The sequence below is a fragment of the Sprattus sprattus genome (genome assembly GCF_963457725.1).
Source record: "Sprattus sprattus genome assembly, chromosome: 14".
In the NCBI taxonomy this organism is placed as follows: domain Eukaryota; kingdom Metazoa; phylum Chordata; class Actinopteri; order Clupeiformes; family Clupeidae; genus Sprattus; species Sprattus sprattus.
The window spans coordinates 11,413,389-11,437,726 of record NC_137912.1 but is presented as its reverse complement, the minus strand read 5'-3'; the positions used below and the strand labels follow the sequence as shown (position 1 = coordinate 11,437,726).

The following is a 24,338-nucleotide window of genomic DNA, read 5'->3' as shown; positions in this document are numbered from 1 at the left end:
ATGAGGACCATTTACTGCATCATTTTAAGTCTGTTTTACGGTAAGCGCTATGCTTGATATGTTAACCAAATGTAATCTAACAGGCTATTAGTAAGGTCAGTGCATAGCCTCATGTTCATGAATGTTGAGAATCCTGAATTTTAAGATTGTAGACTTACATACAGTATATGCCCTTGATCCTGCCGAACTGACCTGATAAATCCCAGAATAATTTGTGGATCACTTGTGGATGTTTTCAATCCTCAACAAACAGCTTTCTGAATTATAATGCCAAGGTCTATGATTAAATAGTTGTTTTGGAGAGTAAAGCTGTTTTGTAGTGTGCAAATGGAACAAGGATTGGGGGTGACTTTGTCCCCAAGTCACATGATGGGCCTGCTGGTAAATGTACCTTTACAACATACTGTAGGTCACATAAAAGTATCACATGGGTTGAAGCAGTGCAGTATATAGGGTTTACGCTGATATATTAACAGAAAAGTAATATAGAATTCATTTTCATTAGTCTATAATAGGCTGTAACTACAAAGTGGTGTGTTTCCATTAGCTTACAATTAGTTCCTCACAGCTACATAGGGATCAAGTCAGCCATGTTGCACCATGTTTCAACTATAGCCCAGAACAGCCAAACCAAAACACTGGCACTAGAGAGAGAGCCTTTCACCTTTTTATGGCACCTGATGGCCACCGTAGCCTCTCCAACACACCTGGAAATGGAGGGACACGCAGACTGTGCCTTTAAAGAAGTTCCCTTGGCTTAATGTTAACCCTTTCAACAACTGGGTAGCCACTAGCAGTCAAAGCTAATGATCTTATATGGCTATCGTATTATTTAAATTATTTAAATTCATACTGAATGATTGTTTTATACTGTGTTTCTCTAAGGCTTTGTGCTGTCCATCTCCAATTAAGGGCATCTGATTTACCACATGTGCCATAAATACGGCTGAAAAAATCTGTGTAATCAATACAGATGCATCTCATGAGTCAAATCAAAAAATGTATAATCACACTCTCTTACTAGTCTTTTTGCAAGTTGTGTTTTCGGTCAAACCTTGAAAATATTATTGGATAATGATATATGTCTGTGGAAATTTTTGCTTGTATGTATTTTTTATTTATTTTTTTAACAACAGCATGAAACACTAATTTCTCATGAAACATTGGCATCACAATAAGTGCATATTTGACCCCAAATTATTTCTATTATCCGTTCTTTTTAGGGGTATCCTCAAAAACCATCAATGTTGCCTCTAATGGAATACTAACTTTACAGCCCCTGGTTAAAGGAGAGATTGAAGACATTCTGTGGAAGCACAATGGCAACAAGATGGTGGAGTGGGACAAAAAGACTGGAAATGCCAGGGAATATTTGAAATTCAAGGGGCGGATTAAGTTGGACGTAAAAACTGGGGATGCAACTATTATAAATCTGACCAAAGATGACAGTGGATTTTATGACGCAGACATTATAATTCGAGGAAGGATAATCAGCATAAAGCACAGAGTTGAAGTAACTGGTAAGCACAACAAACTCTTTGAGGGGACCAGTCATTCTGTAGTCCAGAGGTCTTCAACCGGGGGTCCGCTGAGGTACTGCAGGGGGTCTGCCAAATTATTTCATCTGAAGCATTTTTTCCCTCTTCCAAAACTTTAAAACTTCCAATAGGCTACATAAACAAAACAAAAACATTGTTTTCTATTCGTTCAAAAGGAATACTTAGGCTACCCATGAGCCTTCACGCGATAATTTGATCACCATGGCAACATATGCACTTTTTTGTGCCAAAACACGTTACCTGCCATAACCATAAAATTCACCCTTCGCTAAGCCACGCCCGAAAACGGCCCCAGGCCAATCGTAGTTTAGCAACGGTAACTAAGCGCGGAGGACCTGACAAGCTTTTGGGCAAAGTGAAGATTCCAAAGCACTTTGCCTATGGGTTGTGCAAAACCGACAGGTGATACTCAAAGAGTTTGGAGGGTGGGGTTGAATTTTTTCCATTCCCAAAACCCAAAACTCAATATGAGAAATGCCGTGAGTGGATAAAGAAGTGTGGGAGGCCCCAATCGCAGCCGAATGTCTTGAAGATGAGGAAGAATACTTACATTTGCTCCAAGTTAAGAACATGCTAATGTTAGCAAGCGAGCTAACTCATCTCAGTAATGCTTGCATATAATTACGGTCCTTTGTTCACAATGCATATATTTTAACGTAAAATGAGACTATAAGATACATATCTACTGTTCGCGTTTGACATACTGTTGAATGTATTTTGTCACTTTGTTAAGTGTCCAACATGAGAACAAGCTTATGTTATCAAGCTAGCGGAAAGTTAACTCATCTCAGTATTGCTTGCAAATGATTACGGTTCTTTGTTTAGAATGCGTACATTTTAATCTAAAATAAAATGGTAAGAGACAAGATGCAGGCTCGCTTTGACATACTGTTCAATATATTTTAGCATTTTGTTAATGGACGGCCGACACACGATTTTCCCAATCCGATTGCTGCTCTCCCGGTGTCAGTTCCTACGCTTTGGCCTCAATATGTATTTCCCCATTGTCTGACTTTGCGCAGATATCATGTATGTATCCCTTAAAATGATTCTGATGCCCATTTTGCCTCGTTCTGTCAGAGATCTTCCCTGAACTCCAGAAATTAGTAATTATCTCTCTGGAGACGTCAGATAACAGTACATACATCGTTGAGATTGATATGCCAGGTACGACAGCTTGTCAGGCATGGCAACAGTAGTTAAGGTGGTTGGGGCTTAGCAAAGGGTCATTTGGAAATTAAAAGATCGTTTTGTAATTTCTCGGAACAAAGGCTCCACGTCAGACACCACTGATGGCGGTCCAGATGATCTACCATCAGAAGATGCCAACACCATTTCCATGATAAGCCAAAAGCGCAAACGGGAGAGGACACGTAAATATTCAGAGAATAATCTGAAATTTGGCTTCACCTAAAAAGAGACCGATGGTGACGAATTACCAGTGTGCGTGGTTTGCTCTTCTGTGCTATCAAACTAAACTATGAAATAATCAAAGCTGCAACGACACTTAAAGACAACCCATGCATACTTGAAATAAAACAAAAAAAGATTTAAAATGTCCTGTTTAAAATCTTTTGAGGGCCAGCAGACCTTGATGAGACAATCAGCCAAAGTGTGCGAGCTAGCTTTAAAAGCCTCTTATCACGTTGCATTACGTGTCGCTCAGACCAAAAAGCCATACATAATTGCGGGAAGTTTAATATTGCCAGCAGCTAGTGATATAAAGCTTTTTTGTGATTTGCGAGCAAAATGATATGCAGGAGGTATTTCTATTCTGTAAGCAGCTGCCTGGAAGTAAAACTGGTTCAGAGATTTCCAAAGTGATCGACAATTTTTTCTGTGAACAAAATGTTTTCCGTCAACAAAATCTGTTGCGATCTGCACAGACTGTGCAACAGCCATGTATGATGCCCTGCATGCTACATAGGGAGAATGTTGTTGCTAAAGACATGAGTGATACATTCTCACACGTCAGATATCTCACTAGGTTTGAGATATTTCATCCATACTTAAGCCTCTCAAGCTACTCAATTCTTTGTCCCTCACTAATTGAATACAGAGTGATGGCTAACTGTAAGGGAGAAAAAAATGTCAATAATAAACAGAATAAATTGAGTTGTGTGTCACAGATGTAATTCTGTTCAAACATATGTAGGGGAGTGTTTGTGTGTATGTGTGTGTGTGTGTGTGTGTGTGTGTGTTTGTGTTTGTGTGTGTGTGTGTGTGTGTGTGTGTGTGTGTGTGTGTGTGTGTGTGTGTGTGTGTGTGTGTGTGTGTGTGTGTGACTGACATTTAGTTCCAAATAAAATATATGAATATCAGGCCCAAATTTAGGGCGGCGGGGCAAGGGGTCCCTGCTCAGTGTCTCAGCCAAGGGGTCCTTGGGCTGAAAAAGGTTGAAGACCCCTGCTCTAGTCTCTTTACAGTTATTGAGTTAAACAAACACAGGTCTATCTAGGGATCCTTTCCATGTTGCCAGACACTAACACTATGAGCCTAAAAGTCGAAAAAACAAGCGGTTTACTTTGATACAGATTCTTGCCCCATGGGAATACGTTGTGAAGCTATTTTGCGGTCGCCGGTTATAGTGTCCTAATTCTACACTGGATCAACTTTAATTGTTAATTAGTTCTAGTACTATTCATTTAGATGGGAGTATGATGAGTGAAAGTTAAGACTCAAGAAGATCTCAAAATAGTGCCCTGGATGTAATATCCCAGACGAAAAAAATACCAGGACTTATGTTTTTGTATGCGATGCATTTGATGTTAAACTAAATAATTTTCAAGCTCAGTTTGATAAACGTTAATGACTAACAAACAATACAAGCAGTAATACAAATAATTCCTATAACCAGGAAGATCAAATAAATACATAAAGGATTGTGTGTGAATTATTCATTTTCTGATATTACACTGTACTCGATCTTTCACCTTCAAATGAATGTCCTGTACCATCTTTCACAGTGAGATGTTAGATCACACAAACTCATACTCAACTCATACTACTTTTGTAACATTGTATCTGTTTGTTGTAGACCCTGTCACTGAAGCAAATGTCACCTGCCTAAGCAATGCAACACTACACTGTGAGGCAGAGGGTGACTCTCTGGACTACAGCTGGTTTGGGCCTGGACTACAGACTGCAGAGATGAGGGGTCAGACTGGACCACAGATCAATAAGGAGAACCAGGACTCAGTCTACACCTGTATGGTGAAAAACCCAGTTAGTAACAGCAGTCTGACCTACCATGCCAGTGACTGCTTTACCTCAGGTGATTACTCCCTTTACATGATATAACTATCTACAATCCTCTTATGGGAGTGTGATGGTATTGATGTTAGTTCCACCTTTTACAGGCTATTGCATGATACATGGCTACATGGAATGTTAAACAAAAACGCCTTACCATTCACAGCAGATTGAACAATAACAGTCTTTCTGTTGTAAATGCAGGAGATCCTCAGCTCATCCTAGGTGTAGTGTGTGCTGTTGCTGTTATTGGAGTTATTGGTGCTGCTGCTGGTTTGGGCTATTATTGTTACAAGATCAAATCAAGAGGTAACTGTCTACAAATACAAAATATTGTATGTGATTTCATATATAGACTGAAGATAAGTCTAAATTCATCCAAGTAATGTATTTATATATGAATAACAGGGCAGAAACACACTGGAAATGAGAGTACATATGAGACAACTGGAAAGAGTATTACCAATCAAAAGAAGGAAGAGACTGCAGTATTGCTCCCTGTTGATGGTGAACCTATTGGTGAACAACTGGAAGTGAGTGTGAATGTAGGAGACAATTCAAGTGGAAAATCAATTATAACAGGCAGTCAAGCTACCCACACAGCAGCAACAAAAACCTTTGACAGGTCTTTAGACGCTGAGGATGGAGTTGCAGGTGATGTTCAAGATAACAAAATGGATACCTCTGTAAGGCTCAGCAAAGATGATGTCACCAATATACCGACACATGAAAGGCAGAAAGAGAAAATAGGGGAAGAGGGTAGTTTAGATGGACAATCTTCAAATTCAGTTCAGGATAAACCTACTATTCAGGATGGAATGAATCAACATGAAGAAATGAATAGCTCCAAAACACATCACACAAGCACGCATGCAGATTCCTCCTCTGGATCATGTGAAAGGAAGGAGGAGAGTTTGATGAGTTCTTTAAGTGACAAGATAAAACGTTTTTTTGGAATTAGCCCAACAAATGGTAACGTTGCCACGGATGTCCCGGGCCCCTTTATCGAATCAGATTCTGCACCAAAGCCTGATGAGAGCGCTGATCCTGATCATCATGTAGATCCCTCCTCCGGATCACCCAGACAGTCTGGACAAGCTGATCCTACATTTGGTGATGACAGTAAGTCTCCTCTTATCCACCTTAGGAACATGGAGGGCATGTGTGAGAAGGAGCGAGACACAAACACAGGGATAGTGAAGCAAAACCAGAGCACGATCATCAAATCCCCCTCTGGATCAGCGGGAAATGCTAGCACTGATGCCACAGATACACTTTTGTGTGAAATTGACAATTCAAGTGGTAAACCAATTAAAACAGGCAGTCAGGCTACTCACACGGCAGCAACAAATACTTGTGACAGGTCTTCAGACGCTGAGGATGGAGTTGCAGGTGATGTTCAAGATAACAAAATGGATACCACTGTAGGGCTCAGTAATGATGACATCACCAATACACTGACACATGAAGGGCAGAAAGAGAGAATAGGGGAAGGGGGTAGTTTAGATGGACAATCTTCAAATTCAGTTCAGGATAAATCTGCTGTTCATGATGGAATGAAACATCATGAAATAATGAATAGCTCCAAAACACATCACACAAGCACGCATGCAGATTCCTCCTCTGGATCATGTGAAAGGAAGGAGGAGAGTTCGATGAGTTCTATAAGTGACAAGATAAAAAGATTTTTTGGAATTAGCCCAACAAGTGGTAACTTTGCCATGGATGTCCCGGGCACCTCTAAGGAATCAGACTCTGCACCAAAGCCTGATGAGAGTGCTGATCCTGATCATCATGCGGATCCCTCTTCTGGATCTCCCAGACAGTCTGGAGACGCTGATCACACATTTACTGATGACAGTAAGTCCCCTCGATTACACGCAAGGAACGTGCAGGGCATGTGTGAGAATGAAAGAGAAACAAGCACAGGGACAGTGAAACAAAACCAGAGTACCATCATCAAATCCCCCTCTGGATCAGCAGAAAATACCAGCACTGATGCCACAGATCCACTATCATGTGAAAGGCTGGAGGAGAGTGTGATTGTAGGAGACAATTCAAGTGGAAAACCAATTATAACAGGCAGTCAAGCTACTCACACAGCAGCAACACATACCTGTGACAGGTCTTCAGACGCTGAGGATGGAGTTGCAGGTGATGTTCAAGATAACAAAATGGATACCACTGTAGGGCTCAGTAATGATGACATCACCAATACACTGACACATGAAGGGCAGAAAGAGAGAATAGGGGAAGGGGGTAGTTTAGATGGACAATCTACAAATTCAGTTCAAGATAAACCTGCTGTTCATGATGGAATGAAACATCATGAAATAATGAATAGCTCCAAAACACATCACACAAGCACGCATGCAGATTCCTCCTCTGGATCATGTGAAAGGAAGGAGGAGAGTTCGATGAGTTCTATAAGTGACAAGATAAAACGATTTTTTGGAATTAGCCCAACAAGTGGTAACGTTGCCATGGATGTCCCGGGCACCTCTAAGGAATCAGACTCTGCACCAAAGCCTGATGAGAGTGCTGATCCTGATCATCATGCAGATCCCTCCTCTGGATCGCCCATGCAGTCTGGAGACGCTGATCATTCATTAAGTGGTGACAGTAGGTCCCCTCTTTCCCACATGAGGAACATGGAGGGCATGTGTGAGAATGAAAGAGACACAAACACAGGGGCAGTGAAACAAAACCAGAGTACCATCAACAAATCCCCCTCTGGATCAGCAGGAAATACCAGCACTGATGCCACAGATACACTATCATGTGAAAGGATGGAGGAGAGTGAGAATGAAGGAGACAATTCAAGTGGAAAACCAATTATAACAGGCAGTCAAGCTACTCACACGGCAGTAACAAATACATGTGACAGGTCTTCAGACGCTAAGGATGGAGTTGCAGGTGATGTTCAAGATGACAAAATGGATACCACTGTAGGGCTCAGCAATGATGACGTCACCAATACACTGACGCATGAAGAGCAGAAAGAGGGAATAGGGGAAGGGGGTAGTTTAGATGGACAATCTTCAACAGATCAGGATAAACCTGCAATTCATGATGGAATGAAACAGCATGAGGAAATGAACACCAATCCCAAAGCTGTAAAGGGTTATTTAAGGGTCCTGGCAAAAATATTTGATCCAAGTACTAAAATGAGCCCAACAACTTGTAATTTATTCAAGAGTGACTCGAGCTCCTTTAAGCAATTAGACTCTGCACCAAGGTCTGATGACATTGCTGAGCCTTCCCCAACAGGTCTAACATGCCCACATGCAGATTCCTCCTCTGGATCTCCCAGACAGTCTGGATACATTGATGCTGTGAGAGATGCAAGTATGTGTTTAGAAAACATGAATATGGAGGGGACCTGTGAATATGAGAATAGAACAAACACAGTAACAGAGGAACAGAACCAAACCTCCGACCTGTCACTCTCTGGATCAGCAGGAAGCATCAGGAATGATGACATCATCAACCCATTACCCCATGGAGGGCAGGAAGTGGTAATCCAGGTTGACGAAACTTGTACACACTTCACAAGATAAATACATATCCAAGATTTCTTGAAGAAACAAACACATATGCTAATTCTTCCAACACTACGGTTGACAAACCTACAAGTGAGGATTAAGCTGAAATATCAATGACTGATGGTGAAAGTAATTCAACATCTGTGACATTCTCAAATACTAACACCCACTGAAGAAGCCAGGTTACCCCCAGCTCACCCAAATGATGAAAGTCCAGGGGAAAACACTAAAGAATCAGTATCTGCCTAAAAGCCTGTTGGTGAAGATGAACCGCTCTCCTGAGATCCCTTGAACCCAGAAGCAGACAAAAAAAACCCAAACAAGTCAAAAACCAGAACTAAAGACTGATGATCCAGTGATTACACAATCTGATGGCACACAAGCTCATTAACAGAGTGATACACTTGACACAAGTCACCTCTCTACAGACACCCCAATAAGCCCCCAGACCCAAGTAAAACTGCTTGTAGAAGAACTCATAGAACCTTCAGACAAGCCTTAAGGTATCAAATCAAATAAAATCCAAAAACATTATATTTTATAGCCTGATCATGTATTTAATTGCCTTGTGTATGCAATCAACCACTATTTTGTCTTATGTGTAAACATAGTTTTTCAGTTTTGAATTTGAATGTATTAATGTTTGTTAAAATCAGTTTTTACCATCCTTTTGTATATTTGTATCAGCAGAAAATCACATAACGGCAGTTGCATATTTATCTTGATTATCCAAGGGGCATTATCTTTTTTATTGGCTATTATATTATATCTGTTACTGCACACGGCCCTCCTGTAAGAATATCAAAGTCAAACTTCACTAAGCTGAGGAAAGAAAAGGTGATCATGTTTACTGAAACCTTGAGGCCAGGAATTCATTCACTTAACCAGCCAGATACTACTTCATGTTCACTATGGAAGAACTGGCCTGTTTATGAGTCTTTATGGCTCATAGAGACAATCTGCTGTGAAACAGCTCTTTCATTTTATGACATGCAGCATGTGTCCTTAGAAACCTGCACATGTTTAGTAGCATTGCTGGATGATCGCTAAATGAGTTACCAAACATCTTCATCAGTCACAGAGAAATGCTACTGCTGCACTTGGACTGCCAGTGTCAATGATGTGACCAAGGGGGTGCAACGGCGGACTCGTGAATGTCCGTACATGAGGCCATTTTAAGGACGGAATAGTTCCGGGAGGGATCAGTGGTACGTTAGGTAACGTCAGTGATCTTCACAATCGTTTACACTCATATCTCACGGAAATCTTGACGGATTTACAAATTACTTGATTTACAAACGTCATTACCTTGGTAATAATTCTCGATGCTTGAACATGTTGAAATGTGCAGCTTTATTGTGTATCATGGCTATTGTGTTTCAATCATTTTACATCAATTGGCAAGGCATAATTGTTCTTTCTTTTCAATACAACTTAAGTTGCACATAATAAAACTGAAGTTGCACATGATTTCCAATCGGGTTGGTTTGTTAAACATCTACATTATGATTTCCACAGGAAATTGCTGACTTTATTGCCAATGAAGATGCCAGAATTTTGTGCAGTCTGTTCTAGTGAACATTCCCTTAAAATGAGATCCCGTGGGCACCGGTATTTTATTATATCAGTAATATTGCTTTTTAAACGGTGGTAATAAAAGTATACATGTATCTCCTGTTGCAGTGGTGGTCCGTCAGGGCCTTCAAGGCCTTCTCTGCTGGCCTAAACATCATCAGAAAATAAATGTAATAAATACATTTAATTTTAATATTTTCTTTTCATAAATATGTATTCAATTATTCCCCATAGTCCATTATCTTCATTTCATAGCTTCCAGCGTTGTTCATTTATGTTAGAGCTTTCATCCAATCATATTTCAGCTATCATGTGTTGCCACGCTCCGAGAAACCTTCCCCGAGAACAGAATTCTTCCCTGAGGCCTTCAGAATTCACATTGAAGGCCCGTGTACATCTGATTGGTTTTCACAACTGGCTGTTTCAGCTCATTTAAGTTGAATGAACTGAAACAGACAGTTGTGACAACCAATCAGATTTCGAGTTGGCGACACTGGGCCTTCTAGAAGGCCCGGAAGATTTCTTTCCTCGCGTTGAACGTGACACGTAAACGTCTTTTGATTGGATACTGAGGCAGACCGGTGCAGTGCTTCAGTGCTCAGTTTAGCTGGATGCGAAAACGACGTACATCGGTTTCAATGCTTATTATGCTAGTTGTTTCAATTGGTAAGACTAAATATAAATACATTAACCAACTAAAAATAAACTAATTTACACCAACTTGATAATTCCAGTTTTTGATACAATTACAACGCCATTTTCAAGACGGAACTTTCAAGAAAAACTGGATATCGTGAGGATGGGAAGTTTAATGAAACTGCTTTGCAGGTGGGACAATGCGATGTTTAGTGGACAAACTTGTTTAAGCTCTCATAGGCTACTTTCGGTGGACTTAATAAAACTTTGTAGACTAATCCCTGAAAATCGCCTTTTATTTTTAAGTTGTGACAGTAATATCCAAGCGATCATATAACTGAGAGTTTACTACTCTTAATGTATTGTTAATACGGGTGTATTGATTTTAAATTCTCCGGAAATATTAATAAAGTCTGTTGTACTCGACTATGTTAAGGTGATGCAATGCTCACTTTACTGCCTTTCTGTATAAATATAATGATTCGAGAGCCATGGCGTCATAATGATAGTATTAGGAGGTGGATTCACTCAGTTTATTATACGGCTCTTCAGAACGTTCCAAAAAGTACCGTTGATTTGAATGGGCCATTCCTACGTCATACCCATACATTAATTCCTGCTAACAGACCTCTGCCAAAGATAATCACCGCTGTCATTGGCAACGGGTTTTGTACTTCTAATTCACATCTTTCATATCATTCCGCCAGAAGTCCAGTCATTTTAACGCAACAGTAGAGAGTAATTTGAAGTCAGCAAGTAATGGGTTGCTATGCAACACCTGAAACTTCAAAGTTCTATTTGCTTGAAGAACTATTTATTTCTAAACGGGACACATGAAACGGCACCTAAATCATTAAAAAGAGATATGTTGGAGGAATGTCTTCTATCGTTTTTGGCAAGTACCCGTATAATAAGCGGGATAATGTATTGTCCGTCGGTCATTCTACAAAAATAATTCCCTTCGGTACAAAACAACACCCTCCGCTGCGCGTCAGGGTGTTGTTCGCCCCGTCGGGAATTATTTTTGTAGAATGACCTCCGGACAATACATTATCCCTTACTTAACATCGTGTAGGACATCGCTAAAGGCCCAGTCGTGAAATGCACGGACCGCCACTGTCCTGTTGCCATTCTGTATGCTGAGTTTTAGTAGCCTATTGATTTTACATAAATAGCTTGTGCATGTGTATTTATGGCAACTATCTGAGCGAGCTATTCTGTCTCAAAATGGCCGAATTGTGCGGACATTTGACTCCGTCGGCCAGCAACGCGGACAACTTATCTAGCCTTTATTATAGATATCTATGGATGTGACAACAAGCAGCCATATTTTCTTCTCAATATTTATATCGGTTTTAATGCACTTTCTCTGATTTTATTTTTAAATTTAAAGCAATTCTATATTCATTCATCTTCTCATTTGTAAAGCACAGAACTACCATTTTGTATGAACACAAATAAACCAGTGTTGCCTTACTTAGTCTTATTAATGGTGCCATTCGAGTTTTTATTTTCAATTACAAAGTAGTATCACTTTTATATAAATCATGACATCAATGAATCCAAAGCATTGAGATGCTGGGTGGCTCCTCATGCTGCCATGGGGAAAGAGCAGATGGAAGCTCTCTTCAGATTACAGTCCACAGATGTCCACCAGCTCACCTCTGTGAGAAAAAATAGAGAGAGAGATTTTTTTAAAGACTGTTACAGATGGTTTTCTTGGCATAGCTTAATGTGATGTCTGCAGTTCTACCACATTGACATGCTCCAACACTAACTCTACATACTGGTCTCTGTATGCTGGTACATGAGCTTTGGTTCATGAATGGAAAGGTGAGGAGTGCTGATATCTCACCCATTCTGAACATCTCCACACATGCAATCCTGCCTCTCTGCAGATTGGGATGGCCAGGCAACCAATCAGTGTGGGCTCATCTAATGTTCACGTACACACGTCACAGGATAACATTTACCAGCCCAACATAGCAGTGTGGGAGTCGTCACTGCAACCTAAACGTTTACACTGGTTCAGACCCCTCTGACACACAACACCAGGCATGAATAAAGTTTTACAAATGTACAAATGTATTATAGAGGGCCGACAGCCACACACTTGGTTACATACAGTCCCTGGGCAAAATGCAGTACATGGTTTAGACCCAGCCTAATCGCCACATAACCCACCCCAATATCACACAGAATAAGGTGGCTAGCTACTATAGCCACAGACAGGCACCACCAGGGGGGAGGAGTACAACCTTTTGCATAGAAGCCGATTAGAACATATTACATGCAATACATAGGACACACTGCCCCACTAAGCGGGTGCGCTGCCGGATCAAAAAGTAAAACACTTTTGGTCGGCGGCATCCCCCACGCTGACCGAAACACCACAAGACAATACCCAATTCCCCCCAGTTCAATCAGTCCAAGAGTAGGTCAAGCAGGGCTTCGTCGTTGCGCAACCAGGGAGGGATGATCACGCCACGGTCGCACTCTTCCTCCGATGCCACTTCTGCTTCCCCTCTGGCTGCAGCTCTGGAGTCCACCCCCTCCAAAAGAAAACACACTCACACAAAGCATTAACACTAATAAGCACAACCACTTCCCTTTAGTTGGCATGCTAACATGCATCTCTGCTACCCACGCCAGCTGGCTGCCGATTGCTGTGGTCGGTCGTGTCGCTGCTGGATTGTGTCTTTGCTCCAGGTCACCTGGGAAATCAAGTCCCATTCCTTTCCCATCACCCTGTTTGAAAGAAAATGGATTCCTCCGGCCAGTGTCCCAATTAAAACAGATCAATAACAAACTCCGTGGCCATTAGTCCATCAACTCATTAGTCCACATTAGAGTTCCTGCCACACAGTTCCCCCTTGCTCACTGGTTACAACACAACACACACAATTATAATACAACAACCACATGATTACACAAAACAATAAACAAAATAATTCACTAGACTGACATGTGACACAGGTACAACGGGTATTCACATGGGCACCAGAATAATGTAGGCTACCTTAAGGTAAGGTACCTTACCTTGTTAGCGGACGGCAAGTAAATGTGGGTGTAATTTTGTATACATAGGGATCCTGTCTTCATGAGTGCCAAGACAACATTGGTACTATACTGACAATAGCACCTATATGTTTTTTAATCTCACCGAAATGGACAGGCATCAACCATTCAACACAATGGCAGATCAATTAAGTTGAACACATAGGGGGTTGCCACACAAAGTGTAGTGTTCTCCACAGTGGTCAAAATAAGGATTAATCACAAATCAGTCAAATATCAGTCTTATTTAAAAAAAATGTAAACTATCAATTTGAAACTCTGATTAATAATTTAATGAAAACTACAACCAAAGTTAGTTCATTAATAGTAAAGTTGAAGTGTTCTGAATTGAGTTCTGAATAGAAGAGGTTGGCAGCATTTGTTTTTTGTGTAATATTACATAGAACATAAATCAAACCATTTGAGAGGGAAATGGTTAGTAATGCGTGCAAGAACCTATGTCCCTAGGAAGCAATAACAACGTTACCCCTGGATGGTGCGGCGAAGCCAACTACAAAATTGACAGGATTCTTGGCCTACAATACCCGTACTGACCATGTGGGGCCCTCAGTGTTCACGTTTGCCAGTCACATGTTTGAGTCTTGTCTTTATTGTGTCATAATGTTCACCTGAGCCTTGTTTGCCTGCCTATATGACCCTCCTGATTTTCTGTGACTTTGCTCAGTCTTGATTTGACACCCTGTGTTGAACTCTTGAGGGTTTTTTTTCTTCAAAGATCTTTGTTAACTGTTTTTGGATACTTTTTGTTGGAACTGTTTAACTGCCTGGACTGAATTTCCTTGGCTGGATGTATTCAGTCTTTTCACTCCATCTAAGTGTCTAACACCTCCAGATGGGGACCATTTTTTGCATAATTTTCAGTCTGTTTTATGGTAAGCGCTATGATTGATATGTTAACAAAATGTAATCTTACAGGCTATTAGTAAGCTAAGTACGTATCCTAATGGTCATTAATAATGAGAATCCTAATTTTATGTTTATGGACTCACAAATATCAAAATGCCCTTGATCCTGTCGAACTGGCTCACCTGATACATCCCAGAATATTTTCAATGACTTGTGGAGGTTTTCGTTCAATCCTCACCAAACAGCTTTCTGAATTTTACTGAAAAGGTCCGTTAAATAGTTGTGTCGGAGAGGAGAGTTATTTTGTAGTGTGCAAAATGAAACAAGGATTGGGGGGACTTTGTCCCCAAGACACATGATGGGCTTACTGCTGAATAAGCCTTTATAACATACTGTAGGTCACATAAAAGTATGTCACATGGGCAGGGCCGGAGTGGGGCAACTTTATCAGCCCGGGAATTTCAGGCCCAAGACCGGCCCACTTTTTACATGGTAGTGGAAATGGAGAAATTAAGCAGTAGTTCAGTTTTTACTAACTTGTAGTTTTTTTTAATTAATACCATGGTTCAACAAATAATGTAAAGGTTAAATAATAACCCATAGTACCTAACGCAAACGATAAAATAGAAATATCTCGCGAACTATGAATTCAGAGAGAGAGTTGTATAGAGTTAAATTCATGCGTTTTGCATATGCCATGAATAAGTGCTGTAATCACAGTTACATTTCAACCATGCTTATGAAATGAGTTTGCCAAGTTGTCAGTCAAATAAGTGCAGAAATGTACTGTAAAAATACGCTATACTAATAAACAATATGAATATTTTGATAGATTACTATTCCCTGTCTGTTAGATGACTGTACAACTCTAGACATTACTTTGAATCTTAATATAAAGAAGCTTATATAAACGAATAGATAAAATCAATCACTGTCTTAAGATTACCTGAGAAAAAGTCTGTATCTGTTCACCAAGAAGAATTTGAATGCAGACCTCCTTATCAAATCCAACGCTATTCTGAACTTTGAGTGAAGGCAGGATAGTTTTAATACCGCTAATATTGTTTGTGACGTAATTTGTGACGTAATTTCGGTGCTACGGGAAACGATAACCCATTAGTGCCTACGGGAAACGGTAAAATACAAATATCTCGCGAACTATGAATTCAAAAATCTTCAAAATCAAGGATGCACAGGTTCATGACATGCGTAAGCTACATGCAAAATCTCATAACTAACGTAACTACCGTCAGGGAGATACGCCCTAGACAGACTGACACACACACAGAGATTCCTGGATTTATAGATAGACTAGCGCAGTGCCCGTAGAAATTATGCATTCTGTAGTGTTAGCAGATGTAGGTGTAGCTGATGGGTAGTGTAATAGCAAGACATATTTGCACTCCACATAGGTACAGGTTACACTGAAGTATTATTGTGATGCATGTTTCAATTTAATTAAGAAATGTTTTAATGTTGTATAGCCTTTTTGGAGATACACCAACAAATAAAGTTTGAGATTATGTAGTGGATGCAGTTGAATACAGATGTCAAAATTGCTGTCTAAACTATAAACTAAATGTCATAAAGAAAGACATTATTTAAAATGAAGTTATGGTTGAAATAGGATCACTTCTTTATTGTAAGGGTAAGTGTAGGGTAAGAATGGTCATGCAGTTGGACTCAAATGTAGGTTCATTTTATTGAATGTATGTAGCCTACTGTACTGTAGGCTACTGTATGACTTCGATGATGCTAGCTTTGACAGCCCACTCTCAGACAGATCGTAATCTAATTATGTCCTTACAATGGGAACACAGTTTAAATACTCTGACTTGAAATGGCGTTACTACCCCCCACCCGAATTCAGTGCAGGACTGGGAGGATAACATGACGACGTGGGCCCAACATAACTTACAGCGAGATTTGCGCGTATTTCGTGGACTCCATAGCAACAGACGGGAAAGCAATGGACAATCTGAAAGCCTCCGAGGCTTATCAAAATATTCATATTGTTTATTAGTATAGCGTATTTTTACAGTACATTTCTGCACTTATTTGACTTACAACTTGGCAAACTCATTTCATAAGCATGGTTGAAATGTAACTGTGATTACAGCACTTATTCATGGCATATGCAAAACGCATGAATTTTACTCTATACAACTCTCTCTCTGAATTCATAGTTCGCGAGATATTTCAATTTTATCGTTTGCATTTGGATTACGCGTGGATTACTATTCCCTGTCTGTTAGATGACTGTACAACTCTAGACATTACTTTGAAACTTAATATAAAGAAGCTTATATAAACGAATAGATAAAATCAATCACTGTCTTAAGATTACCTGAGCAAAAGTCTGTATCTGTTCACCAAGAAGAATTTGAATGCGGACCTCCTTATCATATCCAACGCTATTCTGAACTTTGAGTGAAGGCAGGATAGTTTTAATACCATATTGTTTGTGACGTAATTTGTGACGTCATTTCGGTGCTAGGGGAAACGATAACCCATTAGTGCCTACGGGAAACAGTAAAATACAAATATCTCGCGAACTATGAATTCAAAAATCTTCAAAATCAAGGATGCAATGGTTCATGACATGCGTAAGCTACATGCGAAATCTCATAACTAACGTAACTACCGTCAGGGAGATACGCCCTAGACAGACTGACACACACACACACACACACAGATTCCTGGATTTATAGATAGATACTGAGTGATTGCATAATACTGTATATATCCTAGGCTTTGTGCTGCCATCTCCAATAAAGGGCAACTGAATTACCACATGTCCCAAAAAAGTCAAAAAGACCACATGTCGATCAAAAATGGTCTAATGAGCGCACTCTCTATTTAGTGTCTTTGCATGTTGTGGTTTAGTTAAAACTAGAAAATGTGATTGGCTAATGATCTACTGAGATTTGGAGATTTTTGCTTCTATTTTATGTTTTGTTTGTTTAACAATAACATGAAACCGTAATTCCTCATCAAATATTGCCTTCATAATAAGTGCATATTTGACTCCAAATGACTTTTTTTTTTTAATGGAATGGAAATTAGCCCTAGTGACTAGTGACTATGTTTATGGCAGAGATAGTGACACACACACACTTTGAATTCTTTCTAATATCCTTTTTTTCCAGTTGCATCCTCAAAAACCATCAATGTTGCCACTAATGGAAAAGTGACATTAAAGTCCCATGTTGAAGGAGAGATAGAAAACATTGTGTGGATGCATGATGGAGACAAGATGGTGGACTGGGACAATAAGGCTGTAAACATCAGAGAATATTTAAAATTCAAGGGCCGGATTAAGTTGGACGTAAAATCTGGGGATGTAACCTTTATACATCTGACCAAAGAAGACAGTGGATTGTATGAGGCTGTAGTGATGATACAAGGAAGGATAATCAGCATAAAGCACAGAGTTAAAGTAATTGGTAAGCATCACAAGCTTTATTCACCTAAAGGCACATTCTGAAAGTGGAACAGTCATTCTCTACAGTCTCTTTACAGTTAATGAGGTTAACAGATACAGATCTATATCTGTACGGATCCTTTCCGTGTTGTCAGACACTTATAATAACATTATTAGCGTTCTAATTCAATACTTGACCAATCTAGATTGTTAATGGTCCTTAGTAAAAGTTTAGATCCAAACATATAAAAAAGGGCCCAGGTTGAAGATGCAAAAGTTTCCTTTCAAGACGACAAAAATACCTTTACTTGTTCATGTGTATGAGATGTATGTGATGATAAATAACATAATATTCTGGCTCAGTTTGTTAAACGAATATGACTCACAAACAATTCAAGCAGTAATGCAAATAATTCCTATTACCAGGAAGATGAATTCAATATATTCACCAAGAATCTGAGAGTGAGTTATGCGTTTTCTATAATGACCCTGTACTCACATTTATATCCTGTACCATCTATCACAGAAGAAAATGACCCCCCCCCCCCCCACCCCCCCCCCTGTTAAATACCCTCTTATAATGTTATATTACTTTTGGATCGTTGTATCTGTTTATTGTAGACCCTGTCAATAAAGCAAAGGTCTCCTGCCCAAGCAATGCAACACTACACTGTGAGGCAGAGGGTGACTCTCTGGACTACAGCTGGTCTGGGCCTGGACTGCAGACTGAAGAGATGAGGGGTCAGACTGGACCACAGATCAGTAAGGAAAACCAGGACTCAGTCTACACCTGTGTGGTGAACAACACAGTTAGTGACAGCAGTGTGACCTACCATGCCAGTGACTGCTTTACCTCAGGTGATTACTTCCATTTCATAATATAACTATCTACAATCCTCTTATAGAAGGGTTATGGTATTGCAGTTAGTTCCACCTTGTACAGGCTAGTACAGTTACATGGCCACGTAGTACTTCAAACAAAAACGCCTCACCATCCACAGCAGATTAAACAATAACAGTCATTCTGTTGTAAACGCAGGAGATCATCAGCTCATCCTTGGTGTAGTGTGTGCTGTTGCTGTTATTGGAGTTATTGGTGCTGCTGGGTTGGGCTATTACTGCTACAAGATCAACTCAAGAGGTAACTCTCTACACATACAAACTACTATATTTGATTTCATATATAGACTGAAGATTACTCTTAATGGATCAAAGTAATATATTTATATCTGAATAACAGGGCAGAAACACACTGGAAATGAGAATACATATGAGACAACTGGAAAGAGTATTACCAATCAAAAGAAGGAAGAGACTGTAGTATTGCTCCCTGTTGATGTTGAACCTATGGTTGAACGGCTGGAAGTGAGTGTGAATGTAGGAGACAATTCAAGTGGAAAATCAATTATAACAGGCAGTCAAGCTACCCACACAGCAGCAACAAAAACCTTTGACAGGTCTTTAGACGCTGAGGATGGAGTTGCAGGTGATGTTCAAGATGACAAAATGGATACCTCTGTAAGGCTCAGTAATGATGACGTCACCAATACACAGGCACATGAAGGGCAGAAAGAGAGAATTGGGGAAGAGGGTAGTTTAGATGGACAATCTTCAAATTCAGTTCAGGATGAACCTGCTGTTCATGATGGAGTGAAACAGCATGAAGAAATTAACAGCCATCCCACAGCTGTAAAGAGCACAAACACTTCATATGTTTCCAATGAAGGTGAACCTACAGTTGATCTTCAAGGAAAAGGAAAACAACTTGATGAAATGGCTGCAGAGAGCCCAACAACTGTTAAAGGCCTAATTCAAGATTATAACCAAAAAAGTGTTATAAAGAAACATCGAAGCTCACCTTTATCTCAGGTTAATACTGTGAGGAGTGATAGAGTGTCAGTAGATGATGATGAAAAACAGCCCTATCAGGAATCAGGCTCTGTACCAAAGCCTGATGAGAGAGCTGAGCTTGATCATCATGCAGATCCCTCCTTTGGATCGCTCAGACAGTCTGGTGACACTGATGCTTTAAGTGATGCCATAAAGGCCCATGAAGGGCAGAAAGAGAGAATTGGGGAAGAGGGTAGTTTAGATGGACAATCTTCAAATTCAGTTCTTGATGGGATGAAACAGCATGAAGAAATGAACAACAACCGCACAGCTGTAAATAGTTATTTAAGATTGCTGGCACAAATATTTGATCCAAGTATTACAATGAGCCAAACAACTTGTAATTTAGTCAAGAAAGACCCGGGCCCCTTTAAGCAATTAGACTCTGCACCAAGGTCTGATGACATTGCTGAGCCTTCCCCAACAGGTCTAACATGCCCACATGCAGATTCCTCCTCTGGATCTCCCAGACAGTCCAGATACATTGATGCTGTGAGAGATGCAAGTATGTGTTTAGAAAACATGAATATGGAGGGGACATGTGAATATGAGAATAGAACAAACACAGTAACAGAGGAACAGAACCAAACCGCCGACCCGTCACTCTCTGGATCAGCAGGAAGCATCAGGAATGACGACGTCATCAACCCATTACCCCATGGAGGGCAGGAAGTGGTAATCCAGGTTGACGAAACTTGTACACACTTCACAAGATAAATACATATCCAAGATTTCTTGAAGAAACAAACACATATGCTAATTCTTCCAACACTACGGTTGACAAACCTACAAGTGAGGATTAAGCTGAAATATCAATGACTGATGGTGAAAGTAATTCAACATCTGTGACATTCTCAAATATTAACACTGATCCCACTGATGAAGCCAGGTTACCCCCAGCTCACCCAAATGATGAACAAAGTCCAGGGGAAAACAGTAAAGAATCAGAATCTGCCTAAAAGCCTGTGAAGATGAACCACTCTCCTCAGATCACTTGAACCCAGAAGCAGACAAAAAAATCCCAAACAAGTCAAAAACCAGAACTAAAAACTGATGATCCAGTGCCTACACAAACTGATCGCACACAAGCTCATTCACACAGTGATACACTTGACTTGACACAAGTCACTTCTCTATAGACACCCCAATAGGACCACCAGACCCAAGTAAAACTGCTTGTAGAAGAACTGAAAGAACCTTCAGACAACCTTTAAGGTATCAACTCAAATCAAATCCAAAAACATTATATTTTATAGCCTGATCATGTATTTAATTGTCTTGTGTATGCAATCAACCACTATTTTGTCTTATGTGTAAACATAGTTTTTCAGATTTGAATTATGTATTAATGTTTGTTAAAATCAGCAGAAAATAACATTACGGCAGTTGCATATTTATCTTGATTATGCAAGGGGCATTACCCTTTTTCTTGGCTATTAAATTATATTTGTTACTGCACAGGGCCCTCCTGTAAGAATATCAAAGTCAAACTAAACAAAGCTGAGGAAAGAAAAGGTGAGCATGTTTACTGAAACCTTGAGGCCAGGAATTCATTCACTTAACCAGCCAGATACTACTTCATGTTCACTATGGAAAAACTGGCCTTTTTATGATTTCTTTATGGCTCACAGAGACTATCTGCTGTGAAAAAGCTCTTTCATTTTATGACATGCAGCATGTGTCCTTAGAAACCTGCACATGTTTAGTAGCATTGCTGGATGATCACTAAATGAGTTACCAAACATCTTCATCAGTCACAAAGAAATGCTACTGCTGCATTATGTTGTACAGCAGTTCATGATATTGGCTACACTCCCTTTTGAGACAATCTTTTTTTTTTAGGAAACAATGATGCACATCTCAATATGTATATCAGTTTTAATGCACTTTCTCTGATTTTGCTTTTAAATGTAAACATTTCTATATTCATTCATCTTCTCATTTGTAAAGCACAGAATAACAAAATAAACTGGTGTTGCCTTACTTAGTCTCATTAATGGTGCCATTCAAGTTTTTATTTTCAATTACAGAGTAGAATCACTTTTATCTAAATCATGACATCAATGAATCCAAAGCATTGAGATGCTGGGTGCCCCTCATGCTGCCATGGGGAAAGAGCAGATGGAAGCCCTCTTCAGATTGCAGTCCACAGATGTCCACCAGCTCACCTCTGTGAGAGAGGGAGAGAGATAGAGAGAGAAAAAGGAGAAGAGAGAAAAAAAGAGAGTGTTAAAGGTCATGAGATTTTTAAAAGACTGTTACAGATGGTCTTGTTGGTATAATTTAAGGTGAGGTCTGCAGTTCTATCACATCACATGAGCTTTTGTTCATGAATAGAAAGGTGAGGAGTGCTGATATCTCACCCATTCTGAACATCTCCACACATGCAACCCTGCCTCTCTGCAGATTGGGATGGCCAGGCATCCAGTCAGTGTAGCCCCAAGCAGAGCCATCTAGCCACTCATACCGCTGACCCTACACACACACACACACACACACACACACACACACACACACACACACACACACACACACACACACACACACACACACACACAGAGGGAAAAAATATGTTTGACTTGTGTTCACACTTCTGCTAATAGTACCCAAACAGACCAAATCATGTCAGTGGGCATATCATTGGGTTTAGTTGCTGCTATTGTTACACAGCTGCATCTTTGATTGATAGATGAGCAAGAGCAGGAGGTGGGGTATTAACCTTTTTGACTCCTCCCAGCCAGGTGGGAGCGGGGCCATTAGTGGCTATCATCGCCATGGAGACGATGCGTGTGTGTAGGTCAGCACTGGTCACCGCAGCAATATGGCCATCAGCATAGAGGTCCTGACAGAAAGACTGAAAAAACATGTAAATATTCAGTACAGTTTGTCAGTCCTGTCAGTGTGTTATGGCTGTACGCTGATCATATTTGTGTGTGTGTGTGTGTGTATGTGTGTGACAGAGAGAGAAAGTTTTACAGGTGAGTCTTACCTCTGCTTCACTGAAGGTCAGAGGGGTTGGGTTGAACTGGTAACACCTGCCATCAATGATTTCACCTGAGCACGTCAGGCCCACAGGGAGTGTCTCCTTTAACCAAACAGCTTCAGCATAAAAAGGAGAGTTTTTACACCAACGCTAATGTACATCTATGGGCTCATCTACTGCACACACACTGCATACAGAACTCACCTGTCTCTGTCTGCTTGGCTGGGTCCATGATGTCATTCCTAATTTCAAAATGGGAGGACTCCATACTATGGCTGAACTCATCTGGGGGAGGAGAAGAGCCCGTTAGAGGGACAGAACAGAAATTAATTCTGGATCATTGAGACACAAGTAACATGAACTGAAGGCCACACAAACTCTTCTGCTTTTAGTGAGGCAGAGATGCTGCTCTGCTACTCTATGATTATAGCTCGACAGTTTTATCTTCAATTATTTTCAAATGAAGGATTACTTAAGTATAAATTGATGTGAGCTCCTCTTATTTTGTGTAGGGCAAAATGGCATTGATAGATTTTAGAGAACATCAAGAAACTCTTAACTCTCTCTCCCACCTTCCATTGTGTCATCGACAGGCTCCATGATTTCATTCTGTCTGTCGTCCTTTATTTTAAACTGGGTATATTCGATGCCATGCTTGAACTCGTCCAAGACAAGAGGGATAGTGTCTACAAACAAAGAAGAGTGAAACGGGTGTAATAGCTGGAAGTAGGAAGTCAGACATTAAATAATATGCAAAGTAAATAATACTTAAATAAAAACAGTCATGACTTAACTCTCTCTCTTACCTTCCATAGTGTCATCGACTGGCTCCATAATTTCATTCTGTCTGTCGTCCTTTATTTTAAACTGGGAATATTCAATGCCATGCTTGAACTCGTCCAAGACAATAGGGATAGTGGCTAAGAGTAACCAAAGAAGAGAGGAACAGGTTTAAATGTCAGTAGTTTAGAAACCAAAGTAATTGGTTGTGTTGTTTGAACCTGAGCCCCTCACCTGCAATGTGTCCCCTCCGCATCTCAGAGGCAGACTGCAGCAGCAGGCCTGTCCTTGAGTCCACCAGGGTGGCGTGGGAGTTCTCAGTGCCCTGCCTGAAGCCATCTCTGGGGGGAGGGACGTAGACTGCATGTGGAGAAAGATATAGCAAACATATACCAGCTTAGAGGTATGTGATGCGAGGGTACAGTTACCCAAACACAAACATTCATCACCATCATCTAACAACCACATGCGTTGGTATAAAGTGGAAAAAACACATTAATTGACAGACACACACACACACACACACACACACACACACACACACACACACACACACGCACACACACACACACACACACACACGCACACACACACTTACAGCCTGATGGTCTCCTGCTCATCTCACCAGCGTAGTCCTTCAACAGGCCTGTCCTCAGGTCCACCAGGAATCGGCGGGAAGGTTCCGTGCCCTGCCTGCGGTTCTCCATGGGGGCGTCACTCGCCTGGCTAACTGCAGCACAACATACACCCAAACAATCCTTCAACCTAGA

General features: G+C 40.4%; 2 protein-coding genes across 2 annotated transcripts; both read left to right on the top strand.

Annotated features, from left to right (window-relative positions):
• LOC308375647 (CD48 antigen-like) lies at positions 1–4,859 on the top strand (the record flags this gene model as incomplete). Its single annotated transcript, XM_080851816.1, has 3 exons — positions 1–40; positions 1,224–1,520; positions 4,597–4,859. 3 exons carry the CDS (start codon positions 1–3, stop codon positions 4,857–4,859), a joined length of 600 nt encoding a protein of 199 aa, XP_080707942.1.
• A 9,618-nt stretch (positions 4,860–14,477) lies between these two features.
• Positions 14,478–18,799, top strand: LOC308375463 (CD48 antigen-like; the record flags this gene model as incomplete). The annotated part of the gene is made up of 3 exons (XM_080851620.1): positions 14,478–14,517; positions 17,641–17,937; positions 18,537–18,799. The coding sequence occupies 3 exons, from the start codon at positions 14,478–14,480 to the stop codon at positions 18,797–18,799; spliced, it is 600 nt and encodes a 199-aa protein (XP_080707746.1).
• Between the last annotated feature and the right edge of the window lie 5,539 nt (positions 18,800–24,338).